Below are 23,150 nucleotides of genomic sequence, written 5' to 3'. Positions count from 1 at the left end.
AAAGCTCTAGAATTTTTCCTGTGGCAGCCAACATGTGTGGCTGCACAGAAAAGCACTCTAACAGCAGGTACAGGTAAGTGCAACCATGTTTTCTTACTCTCTATTAAGTTCTGCACATGGACTTCTCATTTTCCTTCTCTCATTCTAGCTGTTGACCTTATTTCTCTTATCGGGACTGGATTAATTCTCTGTGAAACCAAACTTTTTTTCTCATTCAAGTAGCCCCCTTTTATTCTACTAGATTTAATGGGCTACTACTGTTCTGGCTTTTCTGTACTTTTTGCTACCAAATAACTTTCTCAAAGGTCGCTGCTTTTCTTCTTGGTTCTATCAACATCACTAAAGCTATAAGTTTTTGAGGCAGGAGGTATATTACATTTCTATTTTGTGCAGTGCTTAGCATAACAGTGGCACCCAACAAATATTTAGTGACAGTGGACTGGCCAGTTTCTGTCGTGCAGAGCTGATGTCGATCAAGAAAGAGTTGAATAAGGCAGGTTCTGTGTTCAGGGGAAGTTTCCTGGATTAGCTACCCTGTTAGTGTTGCTATCTACGTATGTCCTGTCAATATTTCGCACCAGTTTGCCTGCAGACTTAACTGATGCAGGGCCTAAGAAAGATAATGAGATTTGGCTGCATTGAACATGAATCCAACACTGTGAATTACCTACCCCAACACTTCTGTAACTGGTAACCCATTTTGGCTATGACTGTGAAACTTATTTTACTCAATTTCTGCTGAGCCCAAACTAGACTGTCTGCCACTTTTTCTTTGATCTTGAGAATTGAATCTTTAGATTGTTGAAGCTTCCATCTGCCAAGAAAACAGATCTTTATAACATTCATATTCTACATTTTGGTTGCAGGATTTCTTGTTCTCTATCCTGAGTACATTTGATCTCTTTCCACAGAGTTCATCTAAGCTTAAAACAGAAACAGTTTAAACATACCAGAAGTTCAAAAATGGTTTTTCAGTATTTTTTTTTGAAAAGCACTAAGAGTGGAAAATACAGTTCTGCAGAAACTTGTTCACATTTAGGTGGGGCTTTTATAAATTCCACATAGTATCTTGAGTTTTAAATGTTTTTCTTCTGCACAGTGTGTAAAGTAGAGCAAAAAGAAATACTAACGTAATGACAATAACAGTCAGAACTGAAATTTTTCTTAAGTAGTTCAATATATTGATGATTGAAAGATATTCCAGGTTGAATCTCCATTGACTTCTTTCATAAAAAGTCTTTAAACAAGTGACAAATGAAGCAGCACTGACACAGATTAACTACTTTATTTCACAGATCTTGCTTGCTAGTATAGCCACTGCTCCCCACCCCAGCACTAGAGGCCAAGACCCAGCTGCAATGCAACCCAAAATAAACATGGCAAAGTTTTAATCCAGTGTCATCTTTAAAACCAATTAAGTTTTATTCTGGGTATAACCTTTTGTTTCCATGCACATTTCTTTAGACACATCAAACCAGAAGCCACCAACTGTTACATATGGATAGATGGTGTGGACAGTGTTGCCAGGAAAGGATAATTAGAGACAAGATGCACGACTAACTGAGCAACAAATATAAGCTCAGATTGGATTAAGGCAATTGGTAAAACCTGCGAATAACAGTGAATTAGCAAAACAGAATAAGAGTTTGCAAACAGATGTGAGAACTGAATGACATTATATAAAAACCTGATTATCTTGGTTAAGATCTGGGGGTTCCGTTGTCTTGCATGTTGTAATAGCAGTCTCCTGTTCTCATCTGGTTCTGAAATTCCTTTGCAATCAAACAGCTACTTTGAAAGTTGGAAAGTTGACGTATTTTCCAGTAACTTTTTCCTATTGATTTTATGGTCCTTGTCCATCTGTTATAGTGATGTGATTGTAAGTGCTTTACTTCTGTGTACATAGTGCCCTTGCACTAAGGAACAGTCTTAGATCATTCTGTTGTGATTAACTGATTTTTTTTTGGGGGGGGGGGAGGGCGGAGTAGCAAGTTTTTAAAAAAATGTTTTCCAAAAAATACATAGTATATTCCTGTCACTAGCTCTTTAATGTCCTAAGGAATTTAGTTCAGAATATGTTTGCCTTTATGTTAACTGATAATGTAGTCCTCAGGTGATTATTTCATGTTCTGCCTATTCCCAGTAGAAAGACAGTGCATAACTCAACATGTCTTGATTGTTCTCACGTCACAATTTTAGCCGGTTCCTGTCAGATGCGGTTTGCACACATTCAGCGTGATGGATGCCACCTGTTATTTCTAACATTTGACGTTCAAACAGAGTGGAGTGTTCTGCCACTCAGATACTGCAGAACAGCTTAATATAGAATGGAAAACTACCTTTCTTTTTATTTTTAGCAACCATTCTAGCACCATTGAGGTCAACTGAATTCTTGAGAGCTTACTACCAAAACATTAAGAACAAGCTGTTCCTTAGAGGATTAGGTGTGGGAGCATTCAAGTCTGGCTTTTTCTTTTAGTGTTAGCTGGGGAAGTTTGTTTGCTGATCTGGAGGCTCAGATTATCAGATCACATTTGAAATGGTGAGCAGTTATTTCATGCCCAGCATTATTTACTGGTATTATTATTATTCAGTAGTGGCGAGGACTGTTGGTCCATCTGTGTTCAGTATGGTCTATACTCAGACTGGCAGCAGCTCTCCAGGGTGTCAGACAGAGGTCTTTCACACCACGTACCACCTGATCCTTCTAATGGGAGATGCTTCCTGCTGTGTAATGGGAAGACTCTGATTCAAAGCTCAATGATGAGCTCCTAGAACAGCCTTAGACAAACTGCTGTTTTTACAGGTTCCTATAGAGTGGAGGGGATGCAGAGTCACCTTCCTGTCCATTGAAAAAGGTTTGAGTCTAGTGGCACCTTTAAGACCCACCAAATTTTATTCAAGGTACAAGCTCCTCCAGTGGCACAGTGAATGTCAGAGGAAGTGTGTGTGCGCACAAAAGCTCACACCCAGAATTAACAGTTATGGATCTTGCAAGGTGCCGCTGGAGCCACACTTAATTCTGTTGCCTCAGACCAATGCAGCTGCCCACCAGAATCTGTTTGCCTGACTGTTGTGTGCTTTACGGAGAGGACGTGCTCCATAAACAACATTATGGTCTTGAGTTATGCTCAACCGAAATATCGCCAAGTGGTGGATCAAGGGTGAGAGTTCCCAGAGCCATCACCAGGCCAAATCATCTGTACAGAACCAAGGTGGAGGGTGGGATGAGGAGGTGTTTCTGTGTGTGCTGTAGGAGCCTTTCAGTGGCAGTTTGCAAATCCTTAAAATGGGATCCAGAATGCATTGCAGGCTTCATTGGGTTTATATGGGTTCTGGGGGCAGCTTTCAGAAGACACCAAAGGCTGCTGGAAGAGAGTAGTTCATTACCCCTCCTAAAGTGCTCTCCTATATAAAAGCTAGCAGTCACTAAATGAATTGTATTTTATTAATATATACAATATTATTTTCCAATGGAAACTTATTGGCACTAAATATTGCACGACATTTTTCTTTCCTCAGGTACGATTTGTGAAGAATGTAACTTCCTGGAAAGAGATGAAACCGGGGTTTTATCATGGACATATATCCTTTTTGGATTTTGCCAAGTAAGTTTCACAGCAAACCATTCTGTTTGCAGCAGTTTGATTTTAAAATATCCTCTCAGTTTAGTTCTTATAAGTCCTAGTTTCACTTTAGACTGTACTGCCCCCTTATGGTTATTAGTAGAAATTGCACTTTGAATTCTGGACATCCATTTTCCTTCATGTAAGCAATGTTGTCCTTTAGAATCATAGAATTGGAAGGGGCCATATAGGCCATCTAGTCCAACCCCCTACTCAACGCAGGATCAGCCCAAAGCATCCTAAAGCAATCTTTCTTGATTTGGCACCGCTCTGTACTGCTTCCACCATGATCCTGACTTTTTCATTCAAACAGCTTCAGAGCAGCATTGTCCTCCTGAACTCACTAAAGACGTTGACTCAGTGTGCGACTGCAGAGCAAAAGGCAAATGCTGTCCTGGGAATTATTGGGAAGGGGATCGAAAACAAATCAGCCAGTATCATAATGCTCATGTAGAAAGTTATGGTATGGACTCATTTGGAAAACAGTTCTGGTCACCATACCTCAAAAATATATATAGCACTGGAGAAAGTGCAATATTTAAAGGAATGGAACATCTTTCTTATGAAGAAAAGTTAAAGTGTTTAGGGCTTTTTAGCTTGGAGAAATGATGATTGAGGGGTGACATAACAGAGGTTTATAAACTTATGCATGAGATAGAGACAATAGAGAAAGAAGTACGTTTCTCCCCTTTTCACAATACAAGAACTTGTGGGTACTTAGTGGAATTAATGTTTAGTAGGCTTAGAACAGATAAAAGGAAGTTCTTCATTCCAAAATTGATTAACGTGTGGAATTCGCTGCTGCAGGAAGTGGTGGTAACTACAAGCATAGACAGCTTCAAGAAAACAGTGGATGAACATATGAAGCAGAGGCCAATGAGTCGCTGATAGCCACAAGATATAGATGGAACACTATGTCATCCCTGATGATACTGATGCTTGGAGGGCAACAGTGAGAGGGCTTCTGGAGTTCTGGCTCCACTGGTGGACTCCTGAAGGCACCTGGGTTTAGGCCACTATATGACAGGGTATTGGATTGGATGGGCCATTGATCTGATATAACATGGCTTCTCTTATGCACTTTTCTTCATTGTTTAATATGCTTTTAAGTTGCTAAGTCATGGACATCATGCTACTTGAATGAACCTCCTCTGTGTGCTATGACTAGGGATGGGCATTAACTGGTTCATGATTTCAAATTAATTTGGCTGGTTTGTGCCACCCCAAACATTTCCTGGACCTTTTGCCTGGTTGGGTTCAGGGTTTGAGCTGTTTAATTGCACTCCTCAGCCGTTAGTTTTAAATGGCTCTGAACCATTTAAACTCCTCCCTGGTCCATGGAAGGAAAAGCGAAACTGGCTGCTAAAATGGCTGCCAAGCACACACCCCAATGTAAGGCTAAAATGACTGCAAACCATTACAGGGATGTTTCCCCCCACTTGAAGCAAGGAGAAGCAAAATCGATTGCTGAAATGGCTTGCAGCTGTTTCAGTCTCATAGTGGGGCATGCACCTCTAAACAGTCAGTCCAAAATGATGGCAAGAGATTTCAGCCCACTGGTTTGCTTTCCTTCCCCTTCCAAAGGGAGGGAAGCCAACCGGTATTCTGAAATGGTTTGATGCCATTTTGGGCTAATAGCTATAAAGTGCACACATGCCCTTCTGTCACCCCAAAATGGCTGCAAGAGATTTTAGCATGCTGGTTCCACCTTCCAAAGGAAGGAAGTCAACTGGTGTACTGAAATGGCTTGCAGCCATTTTTGGAGTGACATGTGAGAGGCATGCACTGTTTCTGCCTGCCTGTTTTGCTTACTCCAGCTTCCAAGTGTAGAGAAGTGAACCAGACTGATTGGTTTGGGGGGGGGGTTGGGTCATCTGTGTTTGGGTTCTAGTTCGGGACCACCTTGAATGCTACTGAACCAGAATTTTCCAGTTTGTGCCCATCCCTAAGATAGTGAGATAATTAATATGTTTATACAAACATTTACCTTGCTAGAGAACAAAGTCATTTTTGTATTTTATAAAAAAGCCTCCCTGAAAATGGAAACCTAGTGCACACAAAACAGGCTGAACCTTCCCTCTGCCTTTTTTTTTTTAATGTATAGGGTTTTTATGACGGTGCAGGAAAAAAATGGCATTCCTCCACCTGCAGTCTAAAGTGGTATAGTCCATTCTACTACCCCACTGTCCTGCATACAAAATTTTGGGTCCACATATTCCTTTCCTCTTTAGTTAGTGTTCTGGTATTTCCAGATTAATCTCTTTTTAAGTACCATCACTTTCCAGAGCGATTCTGGAATGGGGTGTATAGCTATTCAGATTTCCAGTAATCTACTAAACTGTATTTAGGGCTTCAAGCAAAAGGGGGGAAAGATTCAGCTTTCTCTCTGGACCCCTATGCATATGACATGATTTTGAGTGAAAGTTATTAAAAGCCACAGCAGCGAGTGAAGTTTTTCCATACAGAAATATATAAATAATTGCCAAATTTTTCTTTTTCTCTTTAAAAAAAGAAAAAGAAACCCGAGTGCAGAATTGTATTACTTCCTATAAACTTCAGGGTACAAAAATGCTGTATTAGTAAACTTCTTGTGCTGAATACCTAATGAAATAATAACCTTATGAACAACTAGGTAAGTGTTACTCTATCCTATGCATTATTCATAGGATAAAGCTGAAAACATTTTGTAGATACTGTAACTTTTCAGCCTAAAATAATCATTTTACCTCTAGAAAAGCAGCTAAGCAATTTCACAAATTTCATTCATGTGCATATATTCCTCCAGGGCTGCATTATCCTTGTGTTTTCTGTTTGTTACCCGTTCACCTAAATGACTTATTTTCCTGCCGCAGCAACTTGCTTTCTTATATTTGTGGTTTTCATTATTAAAATAATATATTGAGTGCTGCACTTGCTCTTGGCAAATAGACAAGAGTAACTTGTCTTACATTTTTGCAGCTGAGAAGTGTAAAAATCTTTCAGCAAAGATTCATCCTCTTTAATAAACTTTAGCTTAATGCTTTTGATTCACACTACCCTGTCATAAAATTACATTGAACTTTGATAGTTGTAGGAGGAGATTCTCAGCATTGGGCCAAAGGGGATAAAGACTCAAACCCCACAGATGTAGTTATGGAATATAATTCCTGTTCTGTTGGTCTCTCATTCTTGGCTTCTGATTAATTTAAAACTTTACGACTTCACTTTGTTTTGATGCTGTCATATGTTATCTGAGGACAGTGTTTTTCTATGCTACAGTTTATGGGACTATCGTTCACTGTTTATCTTGACAGAGTAATAAGGAGCCCTAACTTGAGTTCAGTATTCCCATTACATTAAATGTGCAGAGAATGGATCTGATGTTAAATTTGCTCTGCTGTACCTATGAGCTTTGAAGGTAACTGCCCAGCCAACTCCATAATGGATAGAGAGCTGAAGAAGATGTCCCTAGCAGGCTTGCACAGATGCACATGAGATCAGCATGCTGGCCAGTGGAGGCCCAGTCATCCATTCCACCTATTTCTTCTATGTTAATAACAGCTCTGCCTTCTATGTTGCACAATTACCCAGGAATATAACATCAGGCAGCCATCATATAGGATTCAAACTGTGTTTTGCTAAATCTGAGTAGTAAGAGAAACCAACAGTCCATATTTATTTAGCCTGGCAAGCCACATATAGTATTAATAAACGTGGAAAACTTGTTTAGTGTAAAAACATGCTTTTGTTATCACAGCCCACTTGGAGCTGTAGATAAAAACAAGTCTTTTTATCTCTTAGGGTTCTTCTACACTTGGGTGTGGATATACATCTGTGTGTTCCTTATGTCATGCTCACTGGAAGTTTTATGTTTCCCCTTTTCTTAGTTCATCACCATGAAGTTGTCCCACATGTTTAGAATATGACAACAATAAATTTAAAAACTCACAAGTGCTGAGTTCATGAGAATACAATCCAATCAATGGAAATATTTTTGAACTGAGTTAATGCTTTGCGTCAAACTTAATAATAATTTGCATCGTTGCAAGAGTGTAGGAAAGCATTGCCTGTTTCTGAGCAGTTCCTTCATCCTGTTACCCTCCTGCCGTCTGGTCATTGTAGTTAAACCCGCTACACTATCTTCATTGTGTCAAAGCATAGCTTGTAAAAGGAGCATCTGATAGAAGCAAAAATGCCAGAAAGAGAGGACTTATGCTGATGGTACTGTTCAGGAAGAATAAATTGAATAAACATATGCAAAATTTAAGGAGGCATATTTAAAATTCACAAAGTAGAATACATAAGAATGAGGATTGGTTCCTTTGCTTAAAGGGGGGGGGGGGAAGCTTTAGCCAAGGCAGTTGAAATTTAAAAAAAAACATAGTATTGTGTACCTGGCTGTAACAAAGGCCTATTATGCACGGCCGCCATAACGGCGGTTGGCAGTCTCATGGAAACCGCGGAGGAGGAAGAAGCGAGGCAAACCGCAAACACACGGGCCGGAATGCAACAGCAGCAAAACCCAGAGCAGCTGCTGGCTGCGGCCGATGAGGCGGCGATGCAGAGCAAACAGGAAGGGAGGCGGGTGTGGTGCTGACCAAGCTGGGCCACCAAGCAGAGTGGCTACGGCACGCAAAGGCACAGGCCCTGCCGGCGGAACCGAAGGGCATGGAAGGGGAGAGAGCAAGCACACCCCGAAGCACTGTACACCACGGACCTCCCTGATTATGCATGCGGCCACTCCGGCGCCACTTCTGGTTGCACCATGGTCGCCCGAGAAGCTCCACTTTCTTCTGCATTTCGCTAATGCAGCTTTTTCGGCGGCCTACGTCAACTCTGCGCCCAGCTGCTATCACCGGCGTGCATTATTGGTGATTTCTTCTGCCGCCATTCCACCCCGAATGTGGACTTTCCCTCCATGCATAAGAGGCCAAAGTGACCAGAGTTTTCTTTAAACTTTATTGCTTTTGATACCATGTAGGGAATTTTGATTTCTTTTTCTCTTCCAGATTTGGCATTAAAAAGAAACCAATATACATCAATGTTATAAGAGATCCTATAGAGCGACTGGTTTCTTACTACTACTTTCTGCGTTTTGGTGATGATTACAGGCCTGGACTCCGAAGACGAAAGCAAGGGGATAAAAAAGTAAAAGTACATTAATTGGTTAGATTTTCACTATTTAGCTCATAATTAATGTGCAGACATGGGTAGTTTCAAAGACCAGTCTGGACCAAGAGATTGGAAGTTGGGTAAAAGATTAGATGACAGTGGCTCAGTTTAGACATTATCATCATCGTGTAAATAATAAACAAGTCTTTATTCTAATGTTTGACCCTCCCTAAGCAATCAGGGCAGGTAACAACATAATTTACAATGATTAAGAATATATAAAATCAAAAAAAATAATGTTGTTCAAGAAAACATTATTTTACAAAGAGCTCCTAGCTAGTTTGGGGTGTGGGGGAGGGCAGATCTTTGTAGGACAGATCTCTTAGTTTGCAACAGTGAGGCCAGCCCTTCTTGGTGGTCTGTCTGGGCCTGACTATCAGCCTGGTTAAGCTCTCAGATGACCACTCAATTCCTGGTTTGTGCTGATAAATGCCTTTGCTTTTTAGCCTAGGAGGGTGTCACCAGGGCACATGTACAGATTAAGTTGGAAAGTGTGCACTTGGTTGTCTTAAGGAATCATAGTAAATACCAAATGTGGTTAATAAACCATCTTCAGATCCTTCTTTCTGGAATTGAATTAACCATGGTTAGTAGAGTGACCTACATTCAGATAATCATACTAACCATAATTTGTTTAAACCATGATTTCCTGTGAGCCAATGGCTCACATTAGTTTAGGCCATAAATCAAAACTTTGTGAGATTCCCTGTTCACATACATGGGACTATCACTTGCTGGTGGTCACTTTCTTTTTCAAACCAAAACCATGGTTTGCACATGATGCACACAGAATTGAACCTTGGCCCTGGACAGAATGGTAGCTATTGGCAACTTTGATTTTTGATTGTGAGCTCTACATCTGAAATTACTATTACATACAGTAGAGAGCTTCAAATTTTATTATTCTTATGGCATTGACCAGGTTTTATTATCATACAGTGCATATATGTGTGCATATAGTTTACGTTACCACTGATGTAGACCCTTGGGGTTGAAATGTGTTTGACCTATGGTAGCCTGACTCAGCTTTTTTACTATTGTTTTGCAGTGTTTATAGAGAGAACATAAATAGCACTTAAAATCATTACTGTTAATAATAGGAATCTAAATACTTGGTATGTAACCCATGACAGCTCGTTCTTTGATTTTTAGCTGCAGTTGCCTAGGGGCGATCATATAACTTTTCATGGTGCCCACTGGCCTCTGCTTTTGGTTTGGCTAAGTATTTTACATGCTACTGCAATAGTACTAGCAGTAGCTTTATGAGTACAAGCAGTGTACAGACACATTCTGCATGCGTGTGGTCGTCATGTGACTGCTGCCTTGGTGTACGGCACCAACAAGTGGAAGCCTGTACAACCTTAATGGAACTATTACTGCTGTATGTGGGGACAGTTGTGGGAATAAACTATTGTGAAGCCACGTAAAGGTTAGTTTGGCAACAGCCGCATTTTAGATCTTTGATATGTAAGATGGAAATTTATAGCTCACTCTAGAGTTTTGTCTTTGTTCCAGACCTTTGATGAATGTGTAGCAGCTGGAGGCACAGATTGTGCCCCTGAGAAACTCTGGCTTCAAATTCCATTCTTCTGTGGCCACAGCTCTGAATGCTGGTAAGAAGATGAAGTTGGCTTAAGTTGCTGATGAAATGCATTATCAGTATGAACTGTATTTAGCAGGATGGAATGTGTAGTGAAGGTACAGATTTTGTAGAAGAACAGAACACTAAAGTGATCTGCATAAGCATGTTAATTAACATACATGGGAGGTTCTCTTCCATACAAAAGAGGGTGGTAACAATATGAAACAGCAAAAGAATCTTGCGCCCTGTAGAGTTCTATCAACAGTTCCCTAAGCAGTATACTTTTTTGAAATTAAAACATAAGTAACTGGACATCTTGATTAGAAGCTCCAAGTGTTGTTGTTTTTTTCTTCTGTTAAAATTGCTAGCATTTGTATAAAGGAAAACAAACATGGTTCAATTTGCACTCTTAAACTTCTGCCAATTATTATAAACATAAACTTTGGCTGGCACTTGTATCTATCACCATAGAACAATTTCCTCTGTGGAAGAGTTCAGGAAATTGGAACTTTGGAAGCTGATTTGTCCTTTGTAGCTGAGCCTTCTTACTTGGGTAACTCATGAGAAGAAGAAATATCTCACAGCAGCAAGTCGACATGGGGGAAATTTTAGCAAGATAATTCTGTCCTCAGCATGCCAACTCATGCCTATCAATTCTCCTACAGTGTATTTCTTACTAGGAAAGTGATGGATGAACCAATGGATGAACCATTGTGTTCCGCCGTTTATTCATTCCAGTGCATAAGCGTTTGTGAAGTATGGGGTGTCATATGAGTGCTTAACTATTCCAGTGACTTGGATACCTTTCTTGTTTATTTTCAGAGTAGCCATGCAAAAAATTATGTCGTCTGTGGTCGCCACAACAGGCGCAGAGTTGAAACAAGTGCTTTTTAGTTCCTTTTTTTAAAAAAACACCTCAGAAGTGACACTTAGGGACACATTTTGCTTCCACAGCAAGAGCTTTCCACTTTGCATACTTGCACAGCTCGTAGGCATTAGTGTTATCAAGAAGTTAGCTGGAAATCAGCCATAAATCTTTTGACATCCAACCTAAGCAATGAAGAGAGTAAAAAGCAGGGAGCAAAGAAAAAAGTGGAGGAAATTGAAAATGTGTGTGGCTGAAACTTTGTTTTCTTGCCTTGTAAAGATAACAGCTAAGCCATTCTTTTAGCCTGGTGTGAGAATATCTAAATGAAGGGAACCAAAATTCTTGGCAAACATCAAAACCTTCCTGTAATTACTTTTTATCATTTTAGGAATGCGGGAAGCAGATGGGCTTTGGAACAAGCCAAATACAACTTGATTAATGAATATTTCCTAGTGGGAGTTACTGAAGAGCTTGAAGACTTTATTATGTTGCTGGAGGCAGCTTTGCCCCGTTTCTTCAGGGGTGCAACAGAACTGTATCGCACAGGTATTTAAATGGCTGTAGACCAGAGCCTCTTGTTCACTTGATTCTTTGACATGACATTTAGGGCATGAATGAGCAGCTTCCTCAGGCTGTGGCACAATTCTCCTTGGATTCAGAGGCTGATGGTGCCACTTGGCAGCTTCCTCTTCTGGGCACACATATGCATGATTACACATCTGGTTCCTTTGCACAGGAGTACAGGAATGCTTTTGTCCCCCAGGCTTACATCGCCTTGAAGATGAGTGAAGCATACAGCACTAACCTGATTTACTGCTGCATAGGAAGGTTGTTGTTATTATTATTCCTTACATTTATTGGCTGCCCCTCCCTAAGACAAGCTCAGGGTGGCTAACATCTGTGAAACAGATAAACAAGATAAATATAAAACAATCAACAGTAATTAAAAAATGTATCTTTAAAAACCCATCTGAGAGCCCTGAATATGACCGCTAGGTCAGAAAAATTCTGGGACAAATATTATAGCCAGATTAGGAAGGTGGATAGGGAAGAGGAGGCCTTTCTGTTGTCATATTGTGTTTGTGTTGACCTCAACCATTGCCCATGTGGAAGAGTGCCGTCTTGCATGCCCATCAGAACTTTGTCAGCTTCGATAGGGCCTGGATCTTGGCTGACAACTCATTCCTTCAGGCTGGAGCCAGGGCCAAAAAGGCCCTGTTTCAGAGTGAGGCCAATCGCACTTCTTTGGGGCTGGGGATTACCAGTAGGTTGGAGCTTTCGGGGTATAGTGCTCTTTGGAGGCAGTCTCCCAAGTATACAGGAGAGCCGGTCAAGTATGTGATAAGGACCTGGGCAGCTGTGTTCTGAAGCAACTGTAGTTTCCAGATCAAGGACAAGGGTAGGCCTGCATAGAGCTCATCACAGAGGTCTAGCCTGGAGGTGACCATTCTATGGCTCTTCAAGTTGCAGTCTGCACAGTAGGCCAAATCAGTGTTCCAGTTTAACCACAAACCTTTGCAAAAATTCTCTTTCCTGCATTCTAAATTGATTTCTTACTGCCAGTTTGAATGATAAGTGGTAGGTGCTCTCTTTACAGGATCTCCTGGCCTTCTTGCCTTAAGGTCATCGTTGTACAGAGACTTGATAGAGGTGTGTGTTGTATGCAGCTCTGAAGGGCAGGCTTGTCTGTTATAAGTGCCTGGAGGTATGCTATGCATTTTGCTATGCTTTGGGCTCTCACATGCTGCATCCTCCTTCAGGATCCTAGTTGGTGATTGCCATATTAGTCAGTCTAAGGGCTTTTCCTTCATCACAACAGTTGACTATTTTATTTTTTTAATTAATTTTATTAATTGGACTTGTATACCGCCGCTTCCAGCAAGCTGGCTCGCAGCGGTTCACAAAAAAAGACAATGTACAGCAAGTCATATCTAAAACTTAACCTAAAACAATCCCCAATAATCTTAAAACAATTCTCAACATCATAAAAGGCGGTATACTCTATATACTAATAAAACTTCTGCTCATAAATTGGACCATCAGCCAGTGCTAGTGGTAATATTGACAGGCAATACAAATAGATGACCCTAATGCTGCCTAATACTGAGCACAGAGACCGAAAGGGCGGGGGGGGGGCAGATAGTACAACCCGGGATTACCACGCAGCTCTAACCAAATGCCTGGCAGAAGAGCTCCATTTTGCAGGCCCTGCAGAACTTAAGGAGTCCTGACAGGGTCTGCAGCTCACTTGGGAACTCATTCCACTAGGCAGGGCCCAGGACCGAAAAGGCCCTGGCCCTGGTCGAGGTCAGGCATACATCCTGGGGACCTGGGACTTCCATCAAATTCATACCTGCTGAGTGAAGTGCCCTGCAGGGGGCATAAGGAGGTAGGTGGTTCCGTAGATAAGCAGGACCCAAGCCGCGTAAAGCCTTAAAGGTCAAAACCAATACCTTGAACCTGATCTGGAAGCAAACTGGCAGCCAATGAAGATGTTTCACCCAAGGCTGAACATGGGCCCTCCAGGGTGACCTGGTCAGGACCCGCGCAGCCACTTTCTGCACTAGTTGTAATTTCTGGGTCAGAGACAAGGGTAGGCCTGCGTAGAGTGAGTTACACAAGTATAATCTGGAAGTGACCATTGCATGGATCACAGTGGTCAAGTGTTCTGGGGACACGTAGGGCGCTAGTAGCTAGGCCTGGCGTAGATGGAAAAACACGGTCTGAGCTACCTTAGTGACCTGAGCCTCCATAGAAAGGGAGGCATCAAAAGTCACTCCCGAATTCCTGCCTTGCGGTACAGATGTCAGTTGCACCCAATCCAGACAGGGAAGATGTGCTTCCTGCTCCTGTCCCCTTCGACCCAGCCACAGTACCGCTGTTTTGGAGGGGTTGAGTTTCAGGTGACTCTTCCTGACCCATTCAGCTACTGGCCGAAAGATCTAAAAGCACGAGAATGGCCAACCCGCCTCAATTCAATTGGCACCGGAGATCATCCATTAGGGCGACCAGCACAGTTTTCACCCCATGGCCAGGATGGAAGCCTGACTGGTATGGACCTGGGGCCGAAGTTCTATCCAAAAATGCCAGGAGCTGGATCGCCGCAACCCTTTCAACTACCTTACCAAGGAACGCAACATGTGATACCGGGTGGTAGCTGGTAGGGTCCTGAGGGTCCAGAGATGGTTTTTTTAGAAGAGGGTGAACCACTGCCACCTTGAACCACTGAGAGAACTCTCCCGAAGAAAGGGAGAGATTCACAATATCCCACAGGGGCTCACCTATTCACCGCTTGCTCGACTTGAGCAGCCATGATGGACAGGGATCAAGGGAGAAAGTGATTGCCTTTACAGACCTTAGCAATTTGTCCACTTCTGATATAGAGAGCCACATGAAGCTATCAAACCTTATCCCCCACATCGGCCACGGAGTTTCCAGTTCAGGTTCTATATCAATCATGGCAGTAAGATCACGGCAGAGCAACAAGACCTTATCTGTAAAATAGCTCGCTAAAACCTCATAGCCCAAATCCAATTCACTACTATTTTGGTGCCTTTCCTCAAGGGTGGTAAGAGTCCAAGCTAGCCTAAATAATTAGGCTGGGCGAGAGCTAGCAGATGTGATTTCCGCTGCGTTGTATGTATGTATGTATGTATGTATGTATGTATGTATGTATGTATGTATGTATGTATGTATGTATGTATGTATGTATGTATGTATGTATGTATGTATGTATGTATGTATGTATGTATGTACTGCCCTCGCCTGAGGCTCAGGGCAATTTACATGGAACTGGAGAGAAAAAAACAGTACAGATAACAACAGTGAAACCGTCATAACGAGAGAACAGTAACATAATGGAACAAACATAGTAAGAACATCCAATTTTAACTGTAACATACTGACGGCCCCATAGGATGGACATGTCAGTGGTGGTTCTCATTGGCTCAGGGGCCAATGGGAAGTGACTGAATTCAGGTCGACCTCAACCAGATGCCTGGCAGAAAAGCTCCCTTTTACAGGCCCTACATAACTGTTTAAGCTCCGCTAGGGCTCTTGTCTAGTAGTCACAGTTCACAGCTTTCGCCACCATCTCATACACCCTCATAGATGTTCTTGCCGCCTCATTGCGAGTCTTCCGCCACACTCGCTCTAGCCGTCTAACTTCCCCCTTCATCTCCCTAAGCTCCAAGGAAAACCAAGGAGCCTGTTTGAGGCGAGGGTGAAGAGGGCGCTCAGGAGCAATCTTGTCAATAGCGTCTGACAGGCAGGACTGCCAGTCCTCCACCAAGGCCTCTAATGAGTCGCTGGAGTGCATTGGGTCCTGCAGAGCATTCAGGAATCTCTCGGATTCCATAAGTGCCAAGGGGCGGACAAAAATACATCTGTCACCCAAACTGGGAGGGGGTCCTCGGTCAAGCCTTCAGGGTATAGTGGTCTGACCACAGAACAGCATTGTTAGCCACCAGATCCAGCTTGATCCCAGCACTAAAGATCAAATCCAAGGTATGGCCAGCCTGATGAGTAGGTCCGGCAACAAACTGCGAGATCCCCAACGTCACCATGGCCGACACTAGGTCCAGGCCATGTCCTGGAGCCTGCGACATACATATGACGTTACCTGTAGAAGTGCACTACTAGGATCACCCCTGTACTCATGGAAACACCTCCTCTTTCGAGCACCCCAGTGACCACTGAGAATCCAACTGCTTCAGTCTGCCTTGGCCGGCTGCGTTCTTCCTTCTAAAAGCCCATAGTGCAGCAAATTTGCTGAAGCTAAGCAGGCATGGATCTAGTCAGTTCATGTGTGAGAAAATGTTGGGTATGAAAATTACCTTGCCTTGAGTTCCATAATGGAAGGTGAGATATAAGAATGTTCTGTTCTGGATTGGTTACAGTAGAGGGTGACAGAATGTTAGGAGCTGGCTTTGACATTGACTGAGGATGTATATTGTAGTACATACTGGTCTGCGTGTTTATATTGTAAGTATATATCATGTGGTTAATGGCATATACCTACAGTGGCCAAGATGACTAAAGAAGATAAAACTCTTAATGTGACAGCTTGCTGGGAATTCTGTGAAACAAATTGCCTGCCCAATTATGATGTAGTCTGTGTTTTATTAACTTTATTATCAATAGTACTGCATTTCCAAATAGGCATTAATCACGATTGAAGCAGATATCTTAAATGGATGTGATGTGAGGAAATATGGCTCCCTTATGCAAACACTTCCTCTTTATGCTTTTAATAATTAAGCCCTTTAAACACTGAAAGGAATGTGCACTGAGAGACTCTACTAATGCAAAGGCATTCATGCTTAATGTCAGAGCTTCCAGTCTTTCATTCCCAGAGGCTTAATAAATCTTGGCCCAAGTTCTGTCATTTTATGTATCCATTTAGCAGCCTGCTGACTAGAGAATACACAAAAATCTTTGGGTCTGTGTCATGCACTTGAGGGAGTATTCAGACTGTAAGTCAGAGTCTATTTATTATTTGATGTTTTTCTTTTAGGAAAGAAGTCTCATCTTAGGAAGACAACAGAGAAGAAACTCCCCACAAAAGAAACCATTGCAAAACTCCAGCAGTCTGAAATGTGGAAAATGGAGAATGAGTTCTATGACTTTGCACTGGAGCAATTTCAGTTCATCAGAGCACATGCAGTTCGAGAAAAAGATGGAGAATTGTATATTCTGGCACAAAACTTTTTCTATGAAAAGATCTACCCTAAATCGAACTAAGAGCAATGAGTACTGTTGGATTAGGGGACTAAACCTTTGGCAATGTCCTTGTTGTTTTCAGCCCCAATGTGTAGATTGCTGATACACCAACCCAGGCATATTAGACTTGAGCTCAGTAAGTCCAAGCTATGGATTGTTCAAAGGAGATGGCTACCAACTAGGTATCGTGTCAATCCAAAAGCATAAGCTTTCATGCCCTTGTGTTTTCAGAGGAAGTTACTGCCCCACGCCTGAGGAAGCTTTACATATTCATTTACTGAAACTAACCCTATATCTATTATAGCTGAACCTATAACAATGAAAGGATTCCTTTTAATGCTCTTCTTGATTCTAGGACAGTTTACTTTTCTTAACCTCTTGGGAAGAGGAAGAAGCTTGTCCCCTGGCTTCAACATGGAGATTTTGGTTGTATACACTTATGAATAATGTTAATAACTGGCTGGCATCTGTGCTTCGTTCTTGTGAATCCATATCATGTGACATTCATTGGAATGTTCAGTCATGTCTTGCCGAGAGAGGCTGCAGCTGAATGTGCCCATATAGAGAGATTATGGGCTTTCTTTTTAAGGAGCTAGGACAGGTCATCAGTGTGTTTGAAAAATTGAATTCCATAGTGAAATTGTCAAAAGGACAAAATTATAGGCAGTATTTCTTTTTTACCCTCTGTACTTCCAGCTAATGTTGGAAAGCTCTCTAAAGCTGGCTTCTGCCTGCACATTAATATAAAACAAATCGTGAATTCTGTATAATTGTTCCATGGATTCTTTGTACTTCAAAAAGAACTACTGGTGAATCCATATTATGACTCGAATAGTGAGCTGTGGTATGGTTAGGATTTTCCTATTTAGATACTTTTACCTGTAGAATATTTTTACTAAGGTGCTTTATAACGTGTTTTAAAGCATTGCATTTGCAAAAAGAGTAAAAGGCTGTAAATAATGCATATTTTATGTATTTGGACCAAAAGGTTACAACTAATATTTTAAAATGTTTTTGCACCAATTTTGTTGTGTGTGAAGTAAAAACATCCCATCTGCTATTCAAATTCCAGTTTTGAAATGACTCTTGGGCATCACTGAAACACACTTCAACAACGTTAAATACAGAGTGGGTCTGCCCAAGAACCCTCTTTCCAGAAAACTGCTTAATCTGCATCCTTTTATCATGCTTAAAAGAGGAAAAGGAAAATGGAAGCACGTGGCCCAGCCAAGAGAGATACAAAGAAATGACATCTACATCTTCTTACGGCTGCCTTGCATTACTTCAGTAAACTTGCATTTGCCGTGATTAGCACCTTATAGTACTTATTTACATGCGGTCTTTTTGTTAGTACTAGAATATTACAATTTGAGGAAAGTTCTAGAAACACAGTTCTAAAAATTGTCTAGTTGCACATGCTTTACCAGCAGTTTTTACACTGAGTATTAATTTTTTTCATTAAGGTTCCGCCTTTGAACATCACATTCTATAGGCTGGGAGTGTAATGTAAATATATTGATAGGGGAACACTTTACCAAAATTGTGTATCTGCTAAATGATCACAAAGAGATTGACTGTCACATATATACTGAATGTTTGATGCCAAAAACATTAATCTTATTTTAAAAGGGTAATAGGACTGTTAAGAAAACTTTAATTTACTGTGTTCTTTAATTTGCTTTAATCTTGGCTTTTTATGTTTTTAAAAAAGCACTGCCTTCTCCTTTTTTTCCATTTGGCAATCATTTTTCACATTTTCTTCCTTTTACTGCACTACTGTAAGTCAGAGTGTTTGCAGCCATGTTGGTCCAACTGTGTGATGCACAGAACCATGAAGTGAATATTAAACCAGCTGGCTACTTAAAATATAGCAGGCTTATGAACCAGTGTGTTCAACCTCAGGTGTTGATGCTGAGAGCACAACTGAAATCTTGATAGTCACTGATGGATCTGTTGATTCCACTTCTACAAGTAGAGGTGGAATCCCATAATCTGTGGTACTCACTGCCTCAGATATATGGGGTGGTGTTGCACAGAGTCAGCTAGTACTGATTCCACCCACTCAGGCTGGAGAGTATGAATGTGAAATGGTTCTCCAAGCCAAGCTTGGATCATCCAGTTCAGACCCATGACAGCAAAATGTTCACTATGTGGATGTTCCTCAAAGCAGAGTGTGGCTGTTACTTATCTATTTAAACTTTGCCTGTATGATCCGCTTCTGTTTCTCAGAATCAGTGTAGTAAATGATAAAGCAGACAGCATGGATAATATAACAGCTGAAAAGGCACTCTTAAATTTTCCCAGTGTCCATCTTGAACACATGCTCTGGCAGGCATACATAGATTGTCCCAGTTGTCATAATTCATGAATACAACTTCTTGAGTTATGTATCCAATATCACTAGATACTACTACTATGGTGGGGGGGATGAATTAGACCCAAAGAACCAGGAGTAGTGCTTGTTGAGTGCATCTGTGTCAGCTTTTCTGCAGTGCTTCCCACATCTCACAAGCTGTTCTTCAAGAATAGCATGGTATGGAAAAGGGCTTACAGCTTGAGCGGGAACTCCATAGAACCCTTTGTAAAACCCTTTAGATCCAAACAAGCATCTCAGAAAATTCTGACTAGCAGTGTGAAGAATTGTAAAACTATTGAGAGGTTGCTGTAGTATAATAAGGTAGGGGTAAAAATTAGAAAACAAAACATTTACAGTTCCCTTTGTAACGCATATGGAAGGAAATGGCTTTGAGGCAACTCATGTCTAGAAATCTTTACTACACTATCCTTTTTGAAATGAACTGGTCTTTACCTGAGTTCTTGATTAGAAGCTGTTGTAACCTACTTTGAAAGAGAACACTGAAGAAAGTTGTTAATGTTTACAAAGTGAAATACAGGCATCTAAACACAAACATACTTGCAAGTTTACAAAAGTAACTGAAAATGTGACTTGTATATGACTCATTTTGACAGTATTTAAAAGATTACATAGGATTGTTCTGTGTTGGACAGCAATGTGATGTTCAAGGAGAAGTGATAACACAAAAAAGGTTTTTTAAACTTTCAACGGCTTCAGAAATGCTTTGGAACGTTGGGTGCGTTCTCTGATGTATATTCAGAGATCACAACAAACACTCTCCCAAACACTTGCAAATGTGTCTGAAAACTTCCAAGTTTCATAAGCTCCGAATGAGTGTCCAATTTACTGTGCTATCCTGGGTGACTGACATCTTGTCCCTCCCCATGAGTGTTCAAAACAAGGCTTAAGCTGAGGTTCAGATTTTGGATGACACAGCAAATCGGAACTTGTTTCAAGGCTTCCAAAATCAAGAAGCTTTAAATTGTGCTCCACATATGAGGAAGCACACAAGCATGAGAACAAACTGTTTTACCAGTCATAAGTCATATATCTGAGAGTGTCCTGAGTTCAGGGCTGAAGCATCTGGTGCACAAATCAATTTCTTACCTCCTCCCACTCCACAGCTAAAACTGTTCTCGGCTTCACAGTCTACTTACATTGTTCCCAGAACACCCCTTTCCTCCTTCCTTCACTTTACCAGAATCTTCCAAATACTCTGAACTCTTATTTCCTGAATGCTAAACATGAAAACAAGCCAGATTGTTCTGGATGTTCCCCCACCCCCTTCAGTTGTAACATTTATTAAATGTTGATAAAGAAATCAAAGCCCTGGATGTGCTCTTTGGAAAGTAACTCTTTAAAAAGTTGACACGCAAAACATACTATGTAGAGATAAACTAATAAAATCTGAAATCATCATGTAAAAGGATATCATTTGAGTAATGCAAAGCACATCAAAATGCCATTAGTGGCATTCTGGATGAATCTGTTAGTGTACTTCAAGGGTGTATCATTTTGTAACTGTTACTGATAAGAGTAATGTTCACAAGTCAATACTGACTCCACAACTTCATTACTGATGGAAAAGTGATACTGTACGAGTACTTGAAACAAGTTGCAAAGTTCCAGAATCTACATAGGTCAGCAATCTCTGAGGAGGGCCAATCATAAATTTATTACTACTAATAATGAAATTCAATGTTACTCTCCAACAATTATCTTGAACCATTGCATTACCTCAAAATGGCTAGCACTTACCATCCCACCTTGGTTTTCTTTGTCAAAAGAATGATATTGTTGATATTTTGATGTGTTCTGTGCATACAATGTGTCTGAGGATGGACTTTTTGCATAGAGACAAAGGTTTTAATCTTTGGTTGTATGTCATCAATAAATTATGAAAATATATTGGGGGGAGTTAAGGTGGATACAGTCAAAGACCGAGGGTCTCCAAATGAGTGTATGGTTCTGGATCCAGGTTTCTTGTGTTTCGTATTATATGCTGTTATAATTAAGTTTCTTGGTCCTTGGAATTTAAAAACCTGAGGGATTTGTATCATTTTGCTAATTCTGACTTACCAGTTAGTTGTTAACTGGGATTGGTTGTAGAATAAGTCTTCAATTCTGATGACATAGAAATCATAGAATAATAGAGTTGGTAAAGTACAGTTTCTCCTTTTATGATATTTAATACATTTAGAGGGTAGCATCACCTCCTAGTATATCAGATAGTTTATATGCCAGACATAAAGTTTAAGATGTATTGGCATTGCCCTGATTCTCGTGACTTCTTGCTCATTAACTGTTCTCTAACTTCCCTTTCATTTGAATGGAGGAGGCAGATTTTTTGTACATGTATCTTTTGCTCTTTAAGATAATGGAAAACCTCATTCCAAAATTCCATGTCTGGTTGTGAAATCTGGAGAAAAGCATTGCAGCACTGGCGTAAATGTCCATTTGTCTACATTGCAAGCAGATGTGGGTCCCAGTTAATTAGTTTTAGAACCACTAGCTCATACTGTGCATCTCAAAGGTGGCAGTCTTAGGATCGCCAGTCACTTATTTTACAGATTTTTTTTAGTTAAAAAAATGAAAACAACTATTTTTGGCAAATTCTGATACTTCTGGCAACAGTTATTGCAGTCAGTGGACAAGTATAGAGCAGAAAGGCTCTACATAAAGCCTTGGAATGTTTGGATGCTAAAGCTCTACAATGGTCTGTGTGCTCATATATGGGCTCTTAGACATATGTGTCATCTTACATGATCTAATGCCACTGTATTCTTGGTCCTAAGTGTTTTCCTGTATTTAAAACCTGAAATTCCAGTCATGTATACCTGGGAATGAAGCCCCACATACTTCAGTTGTACTTATTTCCAACTAAACATGTAGCTGAGGTTTTTAAAGACTTCAATATTGGAAATTTGTATGAGGAGAGCTGCATCTATGACGCCTAAGCTACCCTGCAAAGGCAATGTGCTGACAAGCCTGTATCATGTGCACTGCCAATTTAGCTCTTAAACATGGAGCATTTTGTGACTGCTGGAGATCACACTCTGTAGAGTGAGTATAATCAATGATCAGTTGCCTGACAATATCCTATTTTGAGCCCCTGCAGAACTGTAACCTTTTGTAGCACCTTATAAACCAGAACCCTTGTTATAACAACTTTTTCATCAGGTTTGCTATAAATCTGTTTAGATGCTTGTATTTCTTTCATAATTACATTTTGGAAGACAAAGCTGTAGCTTCTGTGCTAGATTGGTGAGCATTTCAAAACGGTATCGAATGTAACTTTGAGAACATGGATTGTGCCTCTTTTTCCCCCAAAATACACAGCTAAATAGTGCCTTTTCCCTTCACAATCCATGTTGAAAATGCTCACCCCTTTTCTCTGTTTCCCTTTCACATACTAATTCAGTTGTGCAATACTCTCCCAAATTTGGAACCATTTTGTCATGTTTGAGAAATAATTGCTTCGTTTTCCCTTACTTTACTGAGAGCTTTTTGTTGCTGAAGTGTTTGAATTGATTACCTGAAACAAATGATATATAAAATAAAATACCCATTGGGAAAGGGGGGAAAGTCTGGTCTCTTTTTCTTTTTTATGTCTTCTAAATATATTTGCATTGACTTTGTAATTTCTGTGAATATACAACCAATTAAGTTGACAACAGTAGTTTAGCATTTGTAGCATTCATATGTAGCTCAACTAGGATACAGTTTTATATCATTGTAGAGGAAACTTGTACTTGACTGAGGGAATGGGGGTGGTGGAGAAAGTATTGTGCTAGTTATAGTTAAGAAGGAATCTTAAAATTGGAAGGGGCCATCTGGTCCAGTCCC

At 40.7% G+C, this 23,150-nt stretch overlaps 1 protein-coding gene across 2 annotated transcripts in view; it reads left to right on the top strand.

Moving 5' to 3' along the window:
* HS2ST1 (heparan sulfate 2-O-sulfotransferase 1) overlaps nt 1–22,889 on the top strand; it is a 108,564-nt gene extending 85,675 nt beyond the window's left edge. The window contains exons 3-7 of one of the 2 annotated variants that reach the window (XM_077333096.1): nt 3,523–3,608; nt 8,615–8,759; nt 10,293–10,390; nt 11,616–11,773; nt 16,743–22,889. In XM_077333096.1, coding sequence (XP_077189211.1) covers nt 3,523–3,608; nt 8,615–8,759; nt 10,293–10,390; nt 11,616–11,773; nt 16,743–16,969 — 714 coding nt within the window. In that variant the 3' untranslated portion in view covers nt 16,970–22,889. The remainder of the gene's footprint in view (nt 1–3,522; nt 3,609–8,614; nt 8,760–10,292; nt 10,391–11,615; nt 11,774–16,742) is intronic. The other variant, XM_077333097.1, reaches the window with a different exon arrangement.
* The last annotated feature ends 261 nt before the right edge of the window (nt 22,890–23,150 follow it).

Source organism: Paroedura picta, chromosome 4 (assembly GCF_049243985.1).
Source record: "Paroedura picta isolate Pp20150507F chromosome 4, Ppicta_v3.0, whole genome shotgun sequence".
Taxonomy (NCBI): domain Eukaryota; kingdom Metazoa; phylum Chordata; class Lepidosauria; order Squamata; family Gekkonidae; genus Paroedura; species Paroedura picta.
Note: the sequence above shows the minus strand (reverse complement) of the source record. Positions and strands in the feature narration are given on the sequence as shown.